The 19185-nt window shown below is 40.3% G+C and overlaps 1 protein-coding gene across 1 annotated transcript in view; it reads right to left on the minus strand.

The window, feature by feature from the left end:
- The window catches only part of LOC310830488 (olfactory receptor 14I1-like), a gene marked incomplete at both ends in the record, with an annotated part of 50565 nt that overhangs the window by 6457 nt on the left and 24923 nt on the right, over nt 1–19185 (minus strand). Inside the window, 3 exons of the mRNA XM_083710268.1 lie at nt 16–338; nt 451–461; nt 766–962. Of these exons, the coding sequence (XP_083566394.1) occupies nt 16–338; nt 451–461; nt 766–962 (531 nt within the window). The remainder of the gene's footprint in view (nt 1–15; nt 339–450; nt 462–765; nt 963–19185) is intronic.

Below are 19185 nucleotides of genomic sequence, written 5' to 3' on the forward strand. Positions count from 1 at the left end.
GTGTAAGAAGAGTACTTGAGCAACACATCCAGAATAAGAAATGTGTCTAGTATTTAAGATAGAATTGGCTATGGATTTGGGGATAATAACTGAAATAGAACCAATGTCCTGCATGGCCAAGTTCATCAGAAAGAAGTACATGGGAGTATGAAGGTGATGGTCAATAGCTATTGTGCAAATGATGAGAAGATTCCCTGATATAATTGCCATGTACAACACCAAGAACCCAATAAAGTGTAGAATCTGCAGTTCCCGAATCTCAGAAAATTCCAGGAGTAGAAATTCAGTCACTGAGGTTGTGTTCCATTGTTTGCCCTCAACAGTCTGTTGCATAATTTCTGCAGAAGAAAACATAATGGAAATTATAACACTTATGATCTACTCTGCTAACAATGTCAGTTTCAATTTCAATAATTCAAAGTATGATGATTTTGCTTCCAGCCCTCTCACTCTGTTTTGTGCTTCAGGTCAGAAGAAGAAGAAGAAGAAGAAGAAGAAGAAGAAGAAGAAGAAGAAGAAGAAAGTCAGATTAGCCTCAACCAGGGCCAGGGCCTTTTCAACACTGGCTCCGGCCTGGTTGAACGCTCTGTCTCATGAGACCAGGGCCCTGTAGGATCTGATTTCTTTCCGCACGGCCTGTAAGACAGAGTTGTTCTGCCTGGCCTTTGGCTTGGAACCAGCCTGATCCCCTCTCCCTCTTTCCTTTTCCTTCTGTGATAGAACCCCTATTTGGGGACTTCAAAATGAATAGAGTAAGAAATTTGCCTAGTATTTAAGAGGGAATTGGCCATGGATTTGGGAACAATAACTGAAACTTGTCCGAGGTCCTGAATAGCCAAGTTCATCATAAAGAAATACATTGGTCTGTGCAGGTGGTGATCAAAAGCTACTGCAGAAATTATGAGAAGGTTCCCCATTAAGCTTGCCAAGTACAATACTAGAAATATAATGAAGTGCAGAATCTGCAGTTCCCAAGTCTCTGAAAATTCGAGGAGCACAAAGTTAGTCACTGTGGTGGTATTGAACATTTTTGCACTTTTTAGAAGGCCTGTAAAAGGAAGGAGGAAAATTAAAACTAAATAATTATGGCCAAGGTCCTTAAAAAACCCAAAAACACGTTCTTGTATTCACTGAAATCTCCTTGTTCAGAGAATTTCACACACATGGGAACAGTAAAGTAATAATTGTCACTCTAGAAGACTAATACATTAGATTTGGCTGAATCCTGACCCAAATCAAAAAATTTAGACTTTGGTCCAGTTAGGCGGATTTGTTGGGCTTACAGATTGAGCAGTGGCTGCTGGCTTAGTGATGGAGGGTGCAATTCCGCTGATTGCAGGGTGCTGCTTTGTTAGCCCGTTCTCCACAAGAAATCCTGCACTCTAAGTATCTGAAGTATCTGAAGAAGTGTGCATGCACACGAAAGCTCATACCAAGAACTAACTTAGTTGGTCTTTAAGGTGCTACTGGAAGGAATTTTTTTTGTTTTGACTATGGCAGACCAACACGGCTACCTATCTGTAACTGTGTCATGAGACTCAAGTTCTTCTTGGCATGCATATACACACAACATTTTCCAATTTTTAGTATGAGATATAGGGGCATGTTCTATGACTTGATGTGCAGAGGTCTGAGTACTGTCATGCTTTCTCCTTGAAATAATGAGAAAGCATGTTAATAGGAATTTCATATGTATGGAAATTCATATTCTGCACCTTCATCACAGATTACGTTACAATTATGGTGCAGTGGCCTATGCTTCTACTATCATAATGGGATTTTCACTCTGAGTAAATATCTGAACTTGGCCATGAAGGTCAAACATTTAGCTGTTAAACAACAATAATATGCTTCAGAATGCAGGTGATAACAAAGATAAATTTGGGATTGTGGGTAGACCTGCCTTATGCTGACTCAAACCACAATATTCTTGTTGGCAACAGCTATCCAGGATTTCAGGTAAGGGTCTTTCCCAGCTGTACCTGGGCGTGTGGATTGAACCCTGACTTGCAGAGTAGATGCCCTGCCATTGAACTATGGACCTTTAAATTTCTGACCTTTCACCAGTAGCCCTCATTCTTGGTCCCTCATATAACCTTCTTGATTTGCATTAAGTGGAAATGATTTGAACTTTGATGTTCTCTTTGTAACAGAACAAACCAATGCCAGAACTTTAGAACTTTCCCCATGCAGACTTTTTAATGGCTGCACTCCAGTTACACAGAAGTAATAATTATTATTTATTTATTTATTTATTTATTTATTTATTTATTTATACATACCCCATCCATCTGGCTGGGTTTCCCCAGCCACTATGGGCTGCTTCCAACAAAATATTAAAATACAATAGTCTATCAAACATTAAAAGCTTCCCTAAACAGGGCTACCTTCAGATGTCTTCTAAAAGTCTGGTAGTTGTTTTTCTCTTTGACATCTGGTAGGAGGGCATAGCACAGGGTGGGTGCCGCTACCAAGAATTTCCTCTACCTGGTTCCCTGTAACTTCTATAGTCATAGCTTCTTCACACACCCTTGCCATATAGACAGGCAAAAGTCATTATCACAGATCAGTGACACATTTCCAGCTTGGCAAAAATACCGAAGGAGGGCTCAGAACAAAGTGAGTGAAGAATGTGTCCAGGAGTGGGGTCATTGTATGGAGCAAGGCCATTGAGTGTGTGTCTTTATAATTAGACATAGCCTAAGAAGACCCCTGAGGGTTGAATAGAGAGGTTCAAAACTCTTGATGTAGAGATATCCAGTGTCAACATGTGCAGCATTCTTCATTATCTACTGTACTGCTCCCTGTATAATTCTCTTAGGAACGTGTTTCTGAGAGGAATTCTTTACAGAGTTTCCTTCTTGAATTGTAGGGAAAGAATTTGTTATTTGCTCGAGGTTGGGGATAAACACATTACAATCATACCTTGGATCCCGAACGTCTCAGAAGCCGAACATTCCATCTCCTGAACAATCGAAAACAAGAAGTGAGTGTTCTGATTTTTGAACTTTTTTTTGGAAGCCAAACATCTGGTGTGGCTTCCACTATTGTTTCCAGCGCACCTGTGCAATCAGAAACGAGTCAGAAGCTACACCTTGGTTTCCGAACGTTTCAGAAGTCAAACAAACTTCCGGAACTGATTCCGTTCGAATTCTGAGATACTACTATACATATAAAGTTTATATGTCTGTCTTAGCAGCCCAATGTATTATACAAAAGTTCCCATGTTCTGTGGACCAGATATGCTAAAATGTATCCTAATACTATTGGACACAGGTGGCGCTATGATTTAAACCACTGTGCCACTTGGACTTGCTGAACGGAAGGTTGGCGATTCGAGGCCCTGTGATGGGGTGAGCTCCCATTGTTTGGTCCCAGCTCCTGCCAACCTAGCAGTTCGAAAGCATGCAGTGCAAGTAGATAAATAGGTACAGCTTCGGCGGGAAGGTAAACAGTGTTTCCATGCACTGCTCTGGCTTCGCTAGAAGCAGCTTAGTCATGCTGGCCACATGACCAAGAAAAGCTGTCTGTGGAAGCGGACAAACACCGGCTCCCTCGGCCTGTAAAGCGAGATGAGCACCGCAAGCCCAGAGTCATTTGCAACTGGACTTAACTGTCAGGGGTCCCTTTACCTTTACCTTATCCTAATACTATTTGTAGTTCTATATTTTTGTGATAACCAATGGTTCTTAGCAAATAAATTGGACTAAAGAGCTATGGGCAGGGATAGATTTTGTTCCTTTCAGTGTCCTGACATTCTAAGATAAACAAACAGAGCTAGTTTTTCCTAATTTACATTAGTACAAAAATACAGAACAGAGAGTCACTTAATGTCCCTGCTACTGAGCTATGTTGGACTCCTGAGAGCAAATCTCTAGGAACACAAGACAGATATTAGTAAACCTCCTTAGCATGTTGTCAATTTCATATTGCCTTCATATACCAAAGTGATGGTGAACATTTGTACAGTTTCAGTGGTGACTAGATAGCTCTAACAGTGCTGAAGGAGAAGTGCATCTGAAGTTGAAAGAAATATCTGAAGGAGGAGGAGGAGGGACTGTGATTCATTGGGGCAGAGCCCCAAACTCAGAACCTTGCAACCTCCTGGAAATGCTGGGAAAGACACTTCTGTGAAATCTCATAGAGCAGATGCCAACCAGTACAGACAATACTCGGGTGGATGTATTTGTGGTCTGACTCTTTATAAGGCAGGTTTCTTTTTAAAAAGGTAGGAATATATTCCATTAATAGTTTATTAATTGCTCAACTAATAAAAATAAGTTTATATTATACTGTATACTCCTCCCCTCCAAAAAGAAACACCTTGTTTTTTCTCAATTAATACAATATCTTTCCCCCTCATCATTCTGTATCCCCATGGCATACAGGCATATCTCAGAGTACTTATATGAGTTGTATGCCTGAACACGGGAATATTCTTATACCAACATGTGAATCTTGGCATTCATTCAAGGTAATCTGTAATGTAACCTCAGCAATTTGGAATAAGCTGGCTTTAAATTTCCTTTCCTTTCTTTTTGTTAAATTCCATTTTCTCAAATATAAAAAGATTACAAAATACCAAATATTTCAATACTTAAAAGAAGACAGGCAAAGAGAAGGAAGGAAGCATATGTAGGTCTGGAAAAATAAAAGTTAAGTAAATGAGTAAATAATGAATTGTTTAAACTATTCATGAATAAATAACCAAGTGAGAAGACAAATCCTTACAAATTTAATAAATGTTTAAAAAAGAAAGACACAGCGGTTGTACAAATCATGCAGAATTCAGATCCACCTTAATTGAGGAAGACCATAACCATACCTTGCATTACATTTATTAAACTGGTGGTGAGGAACTGGTGGCCCTGTAGCTGTTGCTGGACTCCAACTTTGGTCAGATCCATTCCTTAAGTCAGTGATGGAGGCAGTTGTTGTCCAGCAACATCTAGAGGACAACCTGACTCTCTCTCTCTTTTTCTCATAAAAGGCAGAAGGGGATGGGGAGAAGTATTGTAGCCTATCTTCCTTCACTTACTATTCCAAAATTTCTTGAACAATGCATATTTGTTTTTTCTCTCCCCTTTCTTACCCATAAGATTCAGGTCTGTTTGCTCAAAGTTGCAAATTCCTATAATTTGATGTACAGTACCATCCTCTTAAGTGAGTCAATTCTCCCCCTCCACTGCCAATATTTTGCAATGAGTAGCAAAGCGGTTAATATCATAGAGAACACAGAAACTCACTCTCTTTAGGAACCATGCCTTTCAAACACAACTAAAGTTGGAGCCTTCAAAAAGCTTTATTAAAGACTTATGCAGTGGCAGACCTATATTTTTGGGGTCCTGCTACTACATCTCATATTTTGATTAAAACTGCTCTACTGGATTATCTCACGTGTCAAAGTCACTGGTGTAGATAAATATTTCCTATGCCTTATAGTTTACAAAGTTAACAGGGGGATGAAAAATAGAGAACTGTCATATACATGTGTGAATAAAGTCTCTTCTGGAGCCTCTCTGGGATTAGGGGCCCTGAAGCTGAAGCTTCATGAGTTTCATAGTAGATTTACACCTGGACCTATGACTCCCCCATCATGGTATTTGCTGGAATCAAAAAGCTATGGCAAAACAGACCTGATAAACCCTTAACACATGGAATATGTTGCTACTGTGCCCACTCTGATAAGGATAGGAAGAGCTGCTTCCCTGTCAGGGTCTCAATTTCTTGGCATGGTCCACACACCTATTGCTATTACAGCCTCCTTGTTTCATGCAAAATATACTCCTGCTAAAAATGCAAGCAAGTGTGTATAAGGTAGTGGTTGAGCTAATGGGTATTTCTATTCAGTGCAAACCTAGAGCAAACCCTGCTATTCTATCATCTTCTGCCACACCTTCCTTCCTTCCTTCCTTCCTTCCTTCCTTCCTTCCTTCCTTCCTTCCTTCCTTCCTTTCCCCTCCTTTCTCCCTGCTTTCTTCTCCTTGCCAATGTCTGGCTGTCAGATTCAGAGCGTGACAAATGCCTCAAAATAACAGCCATAAATTAGAATGAATTCTGCAGACATAAAAACAATCACAGTAATAACAAATTGAAATTTCCCAGTCCAAGCAAGTGAAGCCTGTCTTCTTACAGCACTGTCCTATTATTTTAACAGTTGACTGCTTCCTTCGACAGGCAGCCCACACTTTCATGAGGCAAAAACCATGGTGAACCAGTCCTTTGTATCAGAGTTCCTGCTCGAAGAGTTTTCAGAGGTTCGGGAAATGCAAATTTTTCACTTCCTTCTATTCCTAGTTTTGTATTTGGCTACAGTAACAGGGAACCTTCTCATCATCTCTGCAGTAGCTTTCGATGGCCGACTGCACACCCCCATGTACTTCTTCCTTATGAACTTGGCCATACAGGACCTTGGATCTGTTTCAGTCATTGTTCCCAATACCATGGCTAATTCCCTCATGAATACCAGACACATTTCTTACTCTGGGTGTGTTGCTCAAGTTCTCTTATTTATCTTCTTTTTAGCATCCAACTTCTCTCTCCTGACCGTCATGGCATATGATCGGTATATTGCTATTTGCAACCCATTACAATATGAGAAGCTGATGAACAAGCAAGCCTGTGTCCACATGATTGCCTGTGTATGGATCACTGGTCTTCTCTGTGCTGTGTTACACACTGGATGCACCTTTGCAACCCCCTTCTGCTCCAGTGTTGTCAAACAGTTTTTCTGTGAAATCCCACAGTTGCTAAAGCTCTCCTGCTCTGGTTTGAACCTAAAAGAAATTGGAGCTATCGTGCTGAGTATTTTCATTGAATCAGGTTGCCTCTTCTTCATTGTTGTAACTTATGTCTATATTTTCAGCGCTGTGTTAAAAATGCCTTCTATTCAGGGAAGGCAAAAAGTCTTCTCAACTTGTCTTCCTCACCTCATTGTTATCTCCATGTTGTTATTAACTGGGTGGTTTGCTTACCTAAGTCCTATGTATAGTACCACATCACAGCAAGATTTGTCTTTTGCTGTGATATATTCTGTGGTTCCACCCCTGCTGAACCCAGTGATCTACAGCATGCGAAACAAGGATATGAAAATTGCCTTGTCAAAATTATTTGCATTGATCAAAACTTCTAAGAAAGAAATCTTCCATTTTCTTCAGTAGGTGTGGATTCCCTTTCCAGAGCTACCATTCCCAGAGTGGTTTAACAATTGATCCCTCATCACACGAAACTCCAATATTGATTATTTAAGTTGCGATAGAAAAATTAGAAAATTTGCAGCTCCCATTAGTATACTGGGTACAGGACAGGAGTAATTATCTTATCTGCATGGAAGCTTCCCTCATCCTTGGCAGTAAATCTGTTTGTTTAAGATAGCAGAACCAGAACCACCTTCATACCCTCTAAATCCCTCATGAACTTGTTGTGAACAAAGTGTATTTAAGATATAGAAAAGGAGTTGATCTGAGCTACAGACAAGTACTAACACTCCCAAATGTTACATTTGGACCATAAGCCTGAAGATTTATGTTGCCTTGGGGCAAACCTGGAGGCACGGAAATTTTGTCTCCCACTTTTTGATCAGAGCACCTTTGCAGAAGCAGCTGTATTCCTCTACCCACATCACTGGGCCCAGAAGGTGTAATTTCTGACACTTGTTATTTTTTGCAGCAGTACAGACATTTTATTTCTTACTTTAGCATTATGAGTGAGTTAGAATATCAATAATTATGCTGCCCTGCACAACATTAACATGGTATCCTTTTCCTTATGATTGCACTAAAAAAGAGCTTTGTTTTAGTCTTGTCTGGACCTTTATAATTGGGTTATACACAGAATGTCCCTATTTTCTGAGGAATGTTGGATGGTATGCTATTGACATTCAGTGAATGTTATGTTATATGCTATGTTCACACTGGTTCAATAGAAGTAAAGTTTTCCAGTACCTACTAAAAGTGAACCAGAAAGTATATTCACGTAAATCTTGTAAACATGTTTTCCCCCTCCCCCTAGAAGTAGAAACTATGGCCCCTGAAAGTTGATTCACTACTCTATAATTTTCAAATAACGGTTATTAATCTTAATTTTAGAAGAATCAGCATACAATTTTTTTTCCAGATTAGAAGCACATGTGATTAGATTCTGAACCTGGTTCTCTGCTGACGTCCCAGTGTGCCAATCAGAGTAGGATTAGGTCCACTGGGAGGCATGGCTATATCCTCTTCTTTCATCACTTTCAAGTAGAACATATTTCTCCACAGTTTCTGTGTTGATGTGATTCTTATGTGAATGTTTGGTTGTGTGCCAGCTGCAGGGACCATTGTAGCAGGGAGTAGATCTGAGAATGTCAGTGTGTGGCTGTGGACTGGGGAGACTCAAGTGGCTCTTGGTGCTGCTTTCATTGCTGCTCCTACTCCCTTCTCTTGCATCCAAAGACATGAAAGGCAACTGTAGTTATGATAGAAGCATCCAAGATAAATTATACAATCCAGGAGAAATTATAATAGGTGGAATCTTCTCTCTAATATATACTATTTCTGAATCATTCAGCTTGAAAATAAAACCAGAAAGGCATCGTACAACTTATAAGTAAGTTATTTTTTAACTAAAAAGTAGTAGCAGAAAATGTATTCGCCATATAATGATTAGGGACATAATCTGCTGCATAAGACCAGAGCAGAGTATAGGAAGCTACTAATACCGAGTCAAAGCATTGGTCTATCTAGCTCAGTTCTATCTCTGCTCCTTGGTAGTAGTTGCCCTGTGTCTCAGGAATGAGTCCTTCCCAGACCTTCATGGAGATATCAAGGATTGCATTGAAGACTTTGTGCATGCAAAGTATATGTTCTTCTATCATACTCTTGTATGAGACAACATTAGCTTGCTTCTACAGAAATGGGGAAGTTGAATTTCTATTTGTAGAGGATTTTTCAGGCATCAGGGGGCTTGACTGATGAATTATTATTTTTTACAGTTCAAGGATCCCCGTCGAGCATTCATCAACATTAGCATTCTTGCTTTCTTGTGTTAATTATTAAAGCACAAGTGACACAAACTAGCTAATAAATCAGTTATTGGTGGAATGATATATCTTCTATTTCCCCTCAACCAGTTGCCCAGCTTCTCTGTTAACTGTACAGATGCCTTCAGATAAAACATACTACTCAGTTTTCTACTACTCAAATGGGGAACCCTACAACCTCATATATACTGTAATTCTTTTGTCATTTGAGTGGGGATCAGGTCTTCAGCAACCTTTCAGGGTGTAAGATTAGTGCAAATAATCTCTGGTAGAAGGCCTTATGACTCACTGTCAATCTCATTGCAGTCCAGTGCTTAAAAATTATCAGCCAGTCCTCTCGCTGATTTTCGCCATTCGTGAGATCAATAAGAACCCCAAACTCTTGTCTAATGTCTCTCTGGGTTTCAACATCTATGACAACCTGTTTGATGCACGCAGCACATATGAGAGCTTGCTGGACCTACTGTTCACACAACAAATGAATGGAATTAATAATAATAATATGAATGAGGATGTGTTGTCTGTCATTGGAGGTCTTACTGTAGAAGATGCCAACCAACTGGCCACCATCTTGGATCAATACAAGATTCCTCAGGTATGTATGTGATCATATACAAACTGGAGGCAAGGATCAATAGATCTCTTATCTGTCACTTAGCACTCTCATTGTAGAAGATGTAAGGCAGATTTCAACATTTTGAATCTGTACAAGATCCCACGGGTATTTGTAAGCATATATTTTCGGTGATTTGTAATTAACCCCCCCCCCCATACATACACCATGGAGGTTCTGAATTTATTTTGTTTTACTGAATCAATCAGGTTTGGTTATGAACATTACAGCTAATCTGCCACACTCTCATTTAAACAATATGTATTGTAAAAGTTGTACTATTAGATGAATTATTTTAATCATGTTGAAGAGAAGAATAGGGCGATGCTGTAGTTTGGCCCAACCCACTGCTATTTATGTACTGGATGGAAGCAACTGGAACATCCAAGTTCCCCAATCCTGGGAGATCCTTCCTGTGTAAAATATGTCTCACTTTACTGATGGTACCCCTGAATCATGGTAAGCAATGGGTGTGTGATGGTGCAGAGATGACCAGTGGAAATAGTTCTGTGTTCAATGAGTCTGACTTCAGTGACACGTGCATAAGTTTACAGACTAAAATGTTTAGTTGGGAATCATATACTTTGGGGAAATACTAGATTTTGTTATTTTTCCGAGATCTAAGCAGCCATGTTTTCCCCATCAGCTCACTTATGGTGCGTATGACACAACACTCAAGGGTAAAACTAATTTCCCTTCGCTCTACCGGATGACTCCAAGTGAAACCATTCAGCCCAATGCAATTGTCCAGCTGCTCCTACATTTCAAATGGACATGGGTTGGCCTCTTTGTTTCAGATGATGATGACGGAGAAACATTTTTGCAGATTTTAACACCTCTACTTGCCCACAATGGCATTTGTGTTGCCTTCTCACACAGGGTTGAAAACCTAAAACGTGATTCAGAAAAAGACGTGTCAAAAATAGGGTTGCTACTTTTAAGAGATGTCAACGTGCTTGTTGTCAGTGGAAATTCCCGCTCTCTTTGGAATTTAATAACCAAAATAGAGCATGCTGAGTTCTTCAAGACTGACAACTTTGCAAAAGTTTGGATTATAACTGCTCGGTGGGATTTCAGCCAACAACGTTTCTTCAGATTTCCTACAGCTACTTTCAGTGGCACCTTGTATTTCTCAGGCCACAGAGATCCAGTGCCAGAATTCCATGATTTTCTCAAGAACATAAAGCCTGATCCATCACTGATGCACTTCCTTTGTATATTCTGGCGATTTCTATTTACCTGTACTTTTCCCAATGAAAACTTTGCACATTGTGAATATGGGAAAAGGTGTACAGGAAAGGAGGAACTGGAAACAGCATCTGTGATTATGTTTGAGATAGATATGACTGGGGAGAGCTATAGTGTCTACAATGCTGTCTACGCTATAGCACATGCTTTACATTCCATTCATGGGTCAAGACAAAGAACAAGGCTGCAAGGAGGCACAACAAATGTTCAGCCTTGGCAGGTAAGCTCTATTATTCTAATGAATTTCTTGTCAAAGATGAAATCTGACTTTTAGAAGATATCTGAAGGCTACCCTGTTTAGGAAAGTTTTTAATGTTTGGTGTTTTATCGTGTTTTTAATATTCTGTTGGGAGCTGCCTAGAGTGGCTGGGGAAACCCAGCCAGATGGGCGGGGTATAAATAAATTAATAGTAGTAGGAGGAAGAAGAAGAAGTCTGATGACTAATGTTATATCAGGAGTTGACCCATTGAAATTAAGGGACATTACTATCTTAGGACCATTAATTTCCATGAAACTACCTTGACTACAATTTAGTTGGATATGACACTAAAACTTTATATATTATTACAGACAAGAAACTTCTGGAGAGCTTTGGGTGGAGGACTAAATAAAAAGAGTGCACAATGGTGCACAGTGTATGATGGTAAACCCATAGAAACATGAGCATCTATGCCCTGTTTCTCTATTATTGTCTGCAAGTCACATTTGGCACCATTCTGAGTGATTACACAATCCTCAGGAGTGTCTTTTAATGGAACACATGGAACTGTCTTAGCAAGGGAGAGGCAGGAAAGTACTATTGAATAAATGGACTCCTGCTGTCCAGATCCAACTCCTTCTTGTATTCCATAGCCTCACATTGGGCAAATGGTTCTGGCATTGCAAGGGTTTGAACTAGATGACCCTCATGGTCTGGTCAAATTTTACAATCCTATGATTCTATGATCTTAAGCTGACTAAGAATTCATACTTTTGAAAGGAAGTCAGCTGAAAAGAAGCTGTGGAGAACTCCTTGCATCCCAGATTTATAATATTCATGTCTAATTGCAAAATGTTATACAACAGAGTAGTAGATTAAACCAGTTTAGGATAACAGATTAATTGTATCCTCTGCCAATTTAGCTCCATGCTGCCCTGAAAAGCATCTGCTTCAATAATGGTGCTGGACATGAAATCTTGATTGAAAATGGAGAGGTTTCATCTGGTTACTATGATACCTTCAACTGGTTTGTTTTCCCCAATCACTCTGCTCTGAGAGTTCAGGTGGGGGGGAAATCAGCAAATCAAAAACTCAAAATTATGGAGGATGCCATTTTGTGGAACAAACGATTCCAACAGGTAGGAATACAGATACCAGCAGGTATACACATCTGTATGCAAATGAGTTGTCTGAGGCACAACAGAGCTGGGTTAATGGCTGAGATCAGCACAGCCCTAGCTAAGCTGGGAAAGATCCACTGAATTCAAGCTTTATCATCCCAGTGGATCTTGCGTTTGAATCAAGCTGTTAATGTCATTATTGCTATATAAAATACTTGAGGTTTATGATGTGTGAACTAGGTAACTATTTCAATACTGAAATCTCCCCATATAGTCCAGGGTAGGGAATTATTTAACCTTAGGCTTTCATGCCCCCTCCCACAACCCAATTAACAATTTATTTGTGGATCAAGAAATTCCCCTGCCTTCTGTTTCTCTCCCCAGCTGATACCATCAACATTTCATGGATTCGGAAGGCCACTGAGCCCACTCAGGGCTGCCTGGGAGTGGAATCCAGCCAACAGAATGGCTGAGAGAGATCATCAGGGGGGGTTGGGCTGAGTATTCATCAGTATGTGGATGATACCCAGCTCTACATCTCTTTTAAATCAGAACCAGTGAAGGCGGTGAAGGTCCTGTGTGGGTGCCTGGAGGTGGTTGGAGGATGAGTGGTGGCTAACAGATTGAGGTTGAATCCTGACAAGACAGAAGTACTGCTTTAGGGGGACAGAAGGAGGCAAGTATGGAGGACTCCCTGGTCCTGAATGGGGTAACTGTGCCCCTGAAGGACCAGATGTGCAGCCTGGGAGTCATTTTGGACTAGCAGCTGTCCACGGAGGGGCAGGTCAATTCTGTGTCCAGGGCAACTGTTTACCAGCTCCATCTGGTACACAAGCTGAGACCCTATCTGCTCACAGGCTGTCTTGCCAGAGTGGTGCATGCTCTAGTTATCTCCTGCTTGGACTACTGCAATGTGCTCTACGTGGGGCTACCTTTGAAGGTGACCCGGAAACCACAACTAATTCGGAATGAGGCAGCTAGATTGGTAACTGGGAGTGTTCGCCAAGACCAGATAGCACTGGTCTTGAAAGACCTACATTGGCTCCCAGGACGTTTCCTAGCACAATTCAAAGTGTTGGTGCTGACCTTTAAAGCCCTAAACGGCCTTGGCCCAGTATACCTGAAGGAGCATCTCCACCCCCATCATTCAGCCCAGACACTGAGGTCCAGCACGAGGGCCTTCTGTCAGTTCCCTCACTGCGAGAACTGAGGTTACAAGGAACCAGGCAGAGGGCCTTCTCAGTGGTGGTGCCCGCCCTGTGGAACGCCCTCCCATCAGATGTCAAAGAAATAAACAACTATCTGACATTGTAGGCAGCTGTAGGCAGCCCTGTTTAGGGAAGTTTTTAATGTTTGATGCTTTATTCGGTTTTTAATATTCTGTTGGGAGCCACCCAGAGTGGCTAGGAAAACCCAGCCAGAAAGGGCAGGATATAAATAATAAATTGTTGTTGTTGTTGTTGTTGTTGTTGCTCCATTCCTGTCAGGAAGTATTATTTCTTTATGTTTTATGTATTGGGGGGGGGGGGAAATACCTTGCTGACCACATTTCTTCAAATGTTAGTTAAAAAGCACTTGGAACTCCTTTTTGTGACACTTTGAAGTCTATTCAAATGAAATATAATTTGGCTCTAATTTTAAAAGTCTTGCATCCCAGCAGGATCTGGGATCCCTCAGAATTTCCAAGCTGTCAAGCAAAAATATAGCAATACTAGTTAATATAAAATGTTTAGTGCTACCTATCTCTGAATTTTATTTCATTCATTAAATGATAAGGTACCACCACAGTCGAAGTGTGTTGAGGGCTGCCATCAGGGACACAGCAAGATAGTTCGGAAGGGGGAACCACCTTGCTGTTATGACTGTGCTCTGTGTCCAGAAGACATGATAGCCAATGAGACAGGTATGTGACAGTGCACATTTCTTTAGCTTGGGAATATTTAACAGTGAGTGCTTATTTTTAACATTATAAAATCAATCTTTAAATTGATCTGTAGTCTCATATCACTTGAACCCATTAGAGTGGATATTATCAAGTGGTAAACTTAATGTTACATGATAATACACTGAACATTTGATTTGTGGTCATGTAAAATAATACTCACATCAAAGAATGGTATTGCAGCATGCCATCCCTGATCTCCAAGTGGTGTAGATTCTAGGGGTTTGAGAGGTTTACACAGGATTTTGTTTCATCAGAATGAGGGACAGTGGAGACTGTAGTGTCTTTAGAATTTATGCTTTATGTTGGTTTAATGTGAATGATTTTTTTGGACTAGGTGGAGCCTGAGGTTTTGTTTACTTCTTAACTGATGGTTCTGAATATTGCCTTGTTTAGTATTTGATTATGATTTTTTTCTTAATGGATGTTATGTTATGTGAAATATTAATGAATTATATGATTCCTCCCAATTCCCCACCCCCAAGGTATGATATACTGTATATACTGTGTGTGTGTATATATATATATATATTGTAATGTCACTTGGAACCCTTCAGGTAACAAGCAACTATTAAGTCTAAGAAATGAAAGAAATTACACACACACACAACCTGAGCCTACAATGGAGTGGCTCACAGCATTCACAGCAATAAGGTCTTGCTTCTCCCATAGCCACAGACTTGGGTGGAAAAAGAAATCAAGCACAGTTCTCCCTCCCAGGCTTCTGCCTGCTTCTTGTTTCCAGATTCTAGCTCTCACTCACACACAACTAGGGCCTTTGTCCTTCTCATCAATAGCCAGATGAGGGAAGGGACCCACCCATTTGTCTTCTGGCATAGAGCTACTTCCTCTGTTACCTTCATGATCCCTATTTAGGCCATTACTTCACCTAGAGGTTGGCCTGGCAATTCCAACAATAGAATGCTTGCTAGATCTAAGAATTAGAAGGCACTTGGTCATATAGCCTATCCCTCCCACTGCAACCACACACACAAATCCCCTAACAACCTCACAACAGTATGGTAATGACTAAGAATTTTTTCCACACTGGCAAAAATGACTTGTTATCTTAAGAGGTAAAAAGGGCAACAGAGTCAAAGCATCTTTATGATGAAGTGGGTACATTGCATTCAATGCAACAGGATTAGTATGTGTGTTTACATTAATATGAGTTTGCAGTAGTCTGAATATATTCTGAATATAGCATTCTGAATATAAATATCCAAGATGTCGTCATAGATCTGTCTATTTAATTTTAACTCAGTTTTTTATTTTATTTTTATTTGTATTCATATAATAAAGAAATAACATGTTAATAGTAATAAGAGTAATAGTAATAATAACCATACCATGCCCATGTACCTAAATTGTCAAATATATTAATAAAATAATCAATGTTCTAATATAACCCATTCAGTATATAAGATTGCTTCATAAACTGCAAGACCTGTGCTCCTTCACACTCCCTTTCGTATAGTCACTTTTAACTGTTTGTCCGTTTCTATATTTTAAAATATATATGATATAATCACCTTTTAATTCCTAGTTTTTATCCCTTACCCCTTTTGGGTCCCATGTGTTCAGTTTATCTGTATGTTTTATCTTATGCTGGTCTGGAACCAAATTAAAGTTTGATACTGATACTGATTGCTTCATAAAAATCATTCTAATTAGATAAATTGCATGCATTTACCAAGAAGGCAGCTTATATGTTTCTAAAGTGGCAACCCCATAAAAGTGAATGAAGTTTGACTATGAATAATGTTGCATCTCTACAAAAGGCAAACATTGCTGTATGGATGAATAGAATATATCAAACTGCTTTGGTTCTTTTAGATGCAGATAAGTGTGTCCAGTGCCAAGAAGATCAATATTCCAATATGAACAAAAATGAATGTATCTACAAGTCTATCACCTTCCTAACCTATGAGGAGCCATTGGGAATTGTTTTGATTTTCATAGCTCTTTCCTTTGCTGTAGTCACAGGTATGGTGATATACACTTTTATGAAGAACTGGAATACTCCCATTGTCAAAGCCAACAACCAGAACATTACCATCACTCTTCTCATCTCCATCCTGCTTTGCTTCCTTTCTTGCTTGCTCTTCATTGGCAAACCTGGGAAGGTGACTTGCCTTCTACGGCAAACAGCCTTTGGCATCGTGTTCTCAGTTGCAGTTTCTGCTGTGCTGGCAAAGACCATCATTGTGATCCTGGCCTTTCTGGCCACAAAGCCAGGCAACACAATGAGGAAATGGCTAGGGCAGAAGGTGGCAAATGCTGTTGTTCTCTCCTGCTCCCTCATCCAAGTAGGCATTTGTACTGCTTGGCTGACAGTCTCTCCTCCATTCCCAGATCATGACACGCACTCTCTGGCTGGACATGTCATCGTTGAATGCAATGAAGGTTCAATCACCATGTTCTACTGTGTCCTTGGCTACCTGGGCTTTTTGGCCATCATCAGCTTCACTGTCGCTTTCCTCGCCAGAAAGCTGCCTGATTCTTTCAACGAAGCCAAGTTCATCACGTTCAGCATGTTGGTGTTTTGCAGTGTCTGGGTCTCCTTTATTCCAGGTTATCTGAGCACAAAAGGGAAATACATTGTGGCAGTGGAGGTGTTTGCCATCTTGGCTTCCAACACCGGCCTCTTGGCTTGCATTTTCTTCCCCAAATGCTATATCATTGTTCTAAGACCTGATCTAAACAGCAGGAAGCAACTAACAGGAAAAGGGAATTGATGATCAATTCTTATTCTAACCTTTAAATGCATTTTTGTACTTTTTACCTTTGGTCCATTTCTCCATTGTCCAATCCAATTTTAAGGCACTTTAATCACTGAGCTATATTTGTAAATTAATGCTGGCTAGTGAGGTTGGTTCTGGGCAATGGGTGGACTTAATCACAGTTGACATTTGGTTTTAGCTTGAGCCATTATGGGATGGTGCTCTTATGAACAGTTAACAAACTTCAATAATTATAAGATTACTCTTGCAGCCCTTATGAATATATGAATTCCTTTTTATATATTTTAAATCTTTTTTAAAGTAATTTTTATAGAAGTTCATTGAAGATGCTACTGAATATCATATAACAAATGAATACCCTATAACAAGATTTATGCTGAATAAAATAAATTGTCAATAAACAGAAAAGATATATACTGTCATCAATTTCATTACTGGAGGTAACCCCACATTGCTGTTTGGGATGCTGGTAGGATTTATTAATGTATGTTGAATCGAAATAATGCAACACCAAATAATCCTATTTTGCTTTACCCTCAATGACTCACCTATGTTGGGTCAAATGTTAGGATAATGCTATGTCTTGGGGAAAAAGTACCACCCCACCTCTGTTGGCATTGAACTCCACTTGCTAGTTCCAGCCACACTGCAGACAGTAAGATCGCTAATAATTCTATTTATTGGATTCTGTGATTATTACCACTTCCAGTTGAGAAGAGTGTCAAAATCAGGTCTAACTGGAGGATTTGCCTGTTAATTTTACCTAGCACAAAACAAAACAACACCTCCTTCCAAAAAAATTGAGCTATAGGGCAATTCCTCCACATAGCATATGGCAGGGATGTTCAACTCCCAAGGGACTGCAATCTACTCACAGAATAAAAAAATCTGGCAGTGATCTTCCCCTTTTTTTGGGGGGGGGGGTGTTTCAGTTGTTGAGCTTTATTTTTTAGGGAGTGGATACTAAAAAATTGAACTTTGTTAAAGGGGTATGGGAAACAATCAGCCTCAGAGCGAAATCCCCATCTTCCGTTCTAGCGATCATGCATGAATGGAGGATGGGGTAAATGGGCAGGCCAGATGCTAAAAGGCGACCGCAAAAGAAAAGGATAACCTGTTGGACATCCCTGGTATATGGAATTGCGGTCATCCTATCAGTCTGTCCTCGGGTCCATAGCTGCTGTTGCTGAAAGCCAGGTCGGCTCTGTGTAAGACCTCCCTCATCCATCTGATTATTGATGAGGAGGCCAATCTGTTCCTTATCTCTGAGGCCTGGGTGGGTGAGCAGGCTGGAGTTGCCCTCTCCCAAATGTGCCCACCCGAGTATTTGGTGCAGCATCAGAGCAGATTTGAGGCTTGGGGAAGGGGAGTTACCATAATCCACAGATATTCCTCCTCTCTCCCCAGGCTTTCTGTTCATTTTGGAGCAAGGAATGTGTGTTCCTGGCATTGGGCAATTGGGACATATTAGGGATTCTGGTGGTTTACCACCAACTTTGCTGCCCATCAGTCTGTTTGCCAGAGGTGGTCTTGGAGATGGTGTTAAGAACTTCTGGACTTCTGGTTTGGGGGACTTCAATCTAAAGAGTTGGCAGATGACTCAGGAGGATTTTCTGGCTGATATGAGAGGTGCTCCTGTTGAAGCTCTGGCTGACCTCTGGGACATATGAATGGCTTGGGCCATTGACACAATCGCCTATGAGACCCTCTCCCACTTCATTGAGCCTGTTTGGCTCCTTGCAATAGAAAAACTTCAGTCAAATGCAATCAAACACTGGTCTATACTTTGCTGCTCCCGATGCATCCTCATTGTGGAGTCCAGCAGAGCTTTTCTGGTTACTGCGGTTAATCAGAATTTTGGGGTTATCCAGAGTTTTGGTGTATACTGACATCAATATGCTGATGGCACAGAGCTCTGAAATTCCTTTACATCTGCAGGTGTGGCAGTTGGATGTGCTCCAAGTAAAAAAAAAACCTCCTTTCTCAGATACAGGCTACTATTTTTACAGCAAAAGTTTTAGCTTACAGCTCCTTTTCTAGACATTAGGCCAAATGTCAAGTACCAGAAACAAAGGTGTTCAGAGCAATGCAATAGAAGGAAACTTTCCCCGTATTTCCTTAGGGTGGACTTAAAACTTTTCTGAAATGATCTTGTAAACATGATTTTTTCCCTAGAAGCAAAGAAAGAGATTCAATGAGATCAGGGAGCTGCTTAGCTAGGCTGCAATTTTCAAAATTACTATGATTAATTCCAATTCTTGTAAGAAGAACAAAGAAAGAGCTCAACTTAAAATGATG

This window comes from Podarcis gaigeae (genome assembly GCF_964106915.1).
Source record: "Podarcis gaigeae genome assembly, chromosome: 13".
Lineage (NCBI taxonomy): Eukaryota > Metazoa > Chordata > Lepidosauria > Squamata > Lacertidae > Podarcis > Podarcis gaigeae.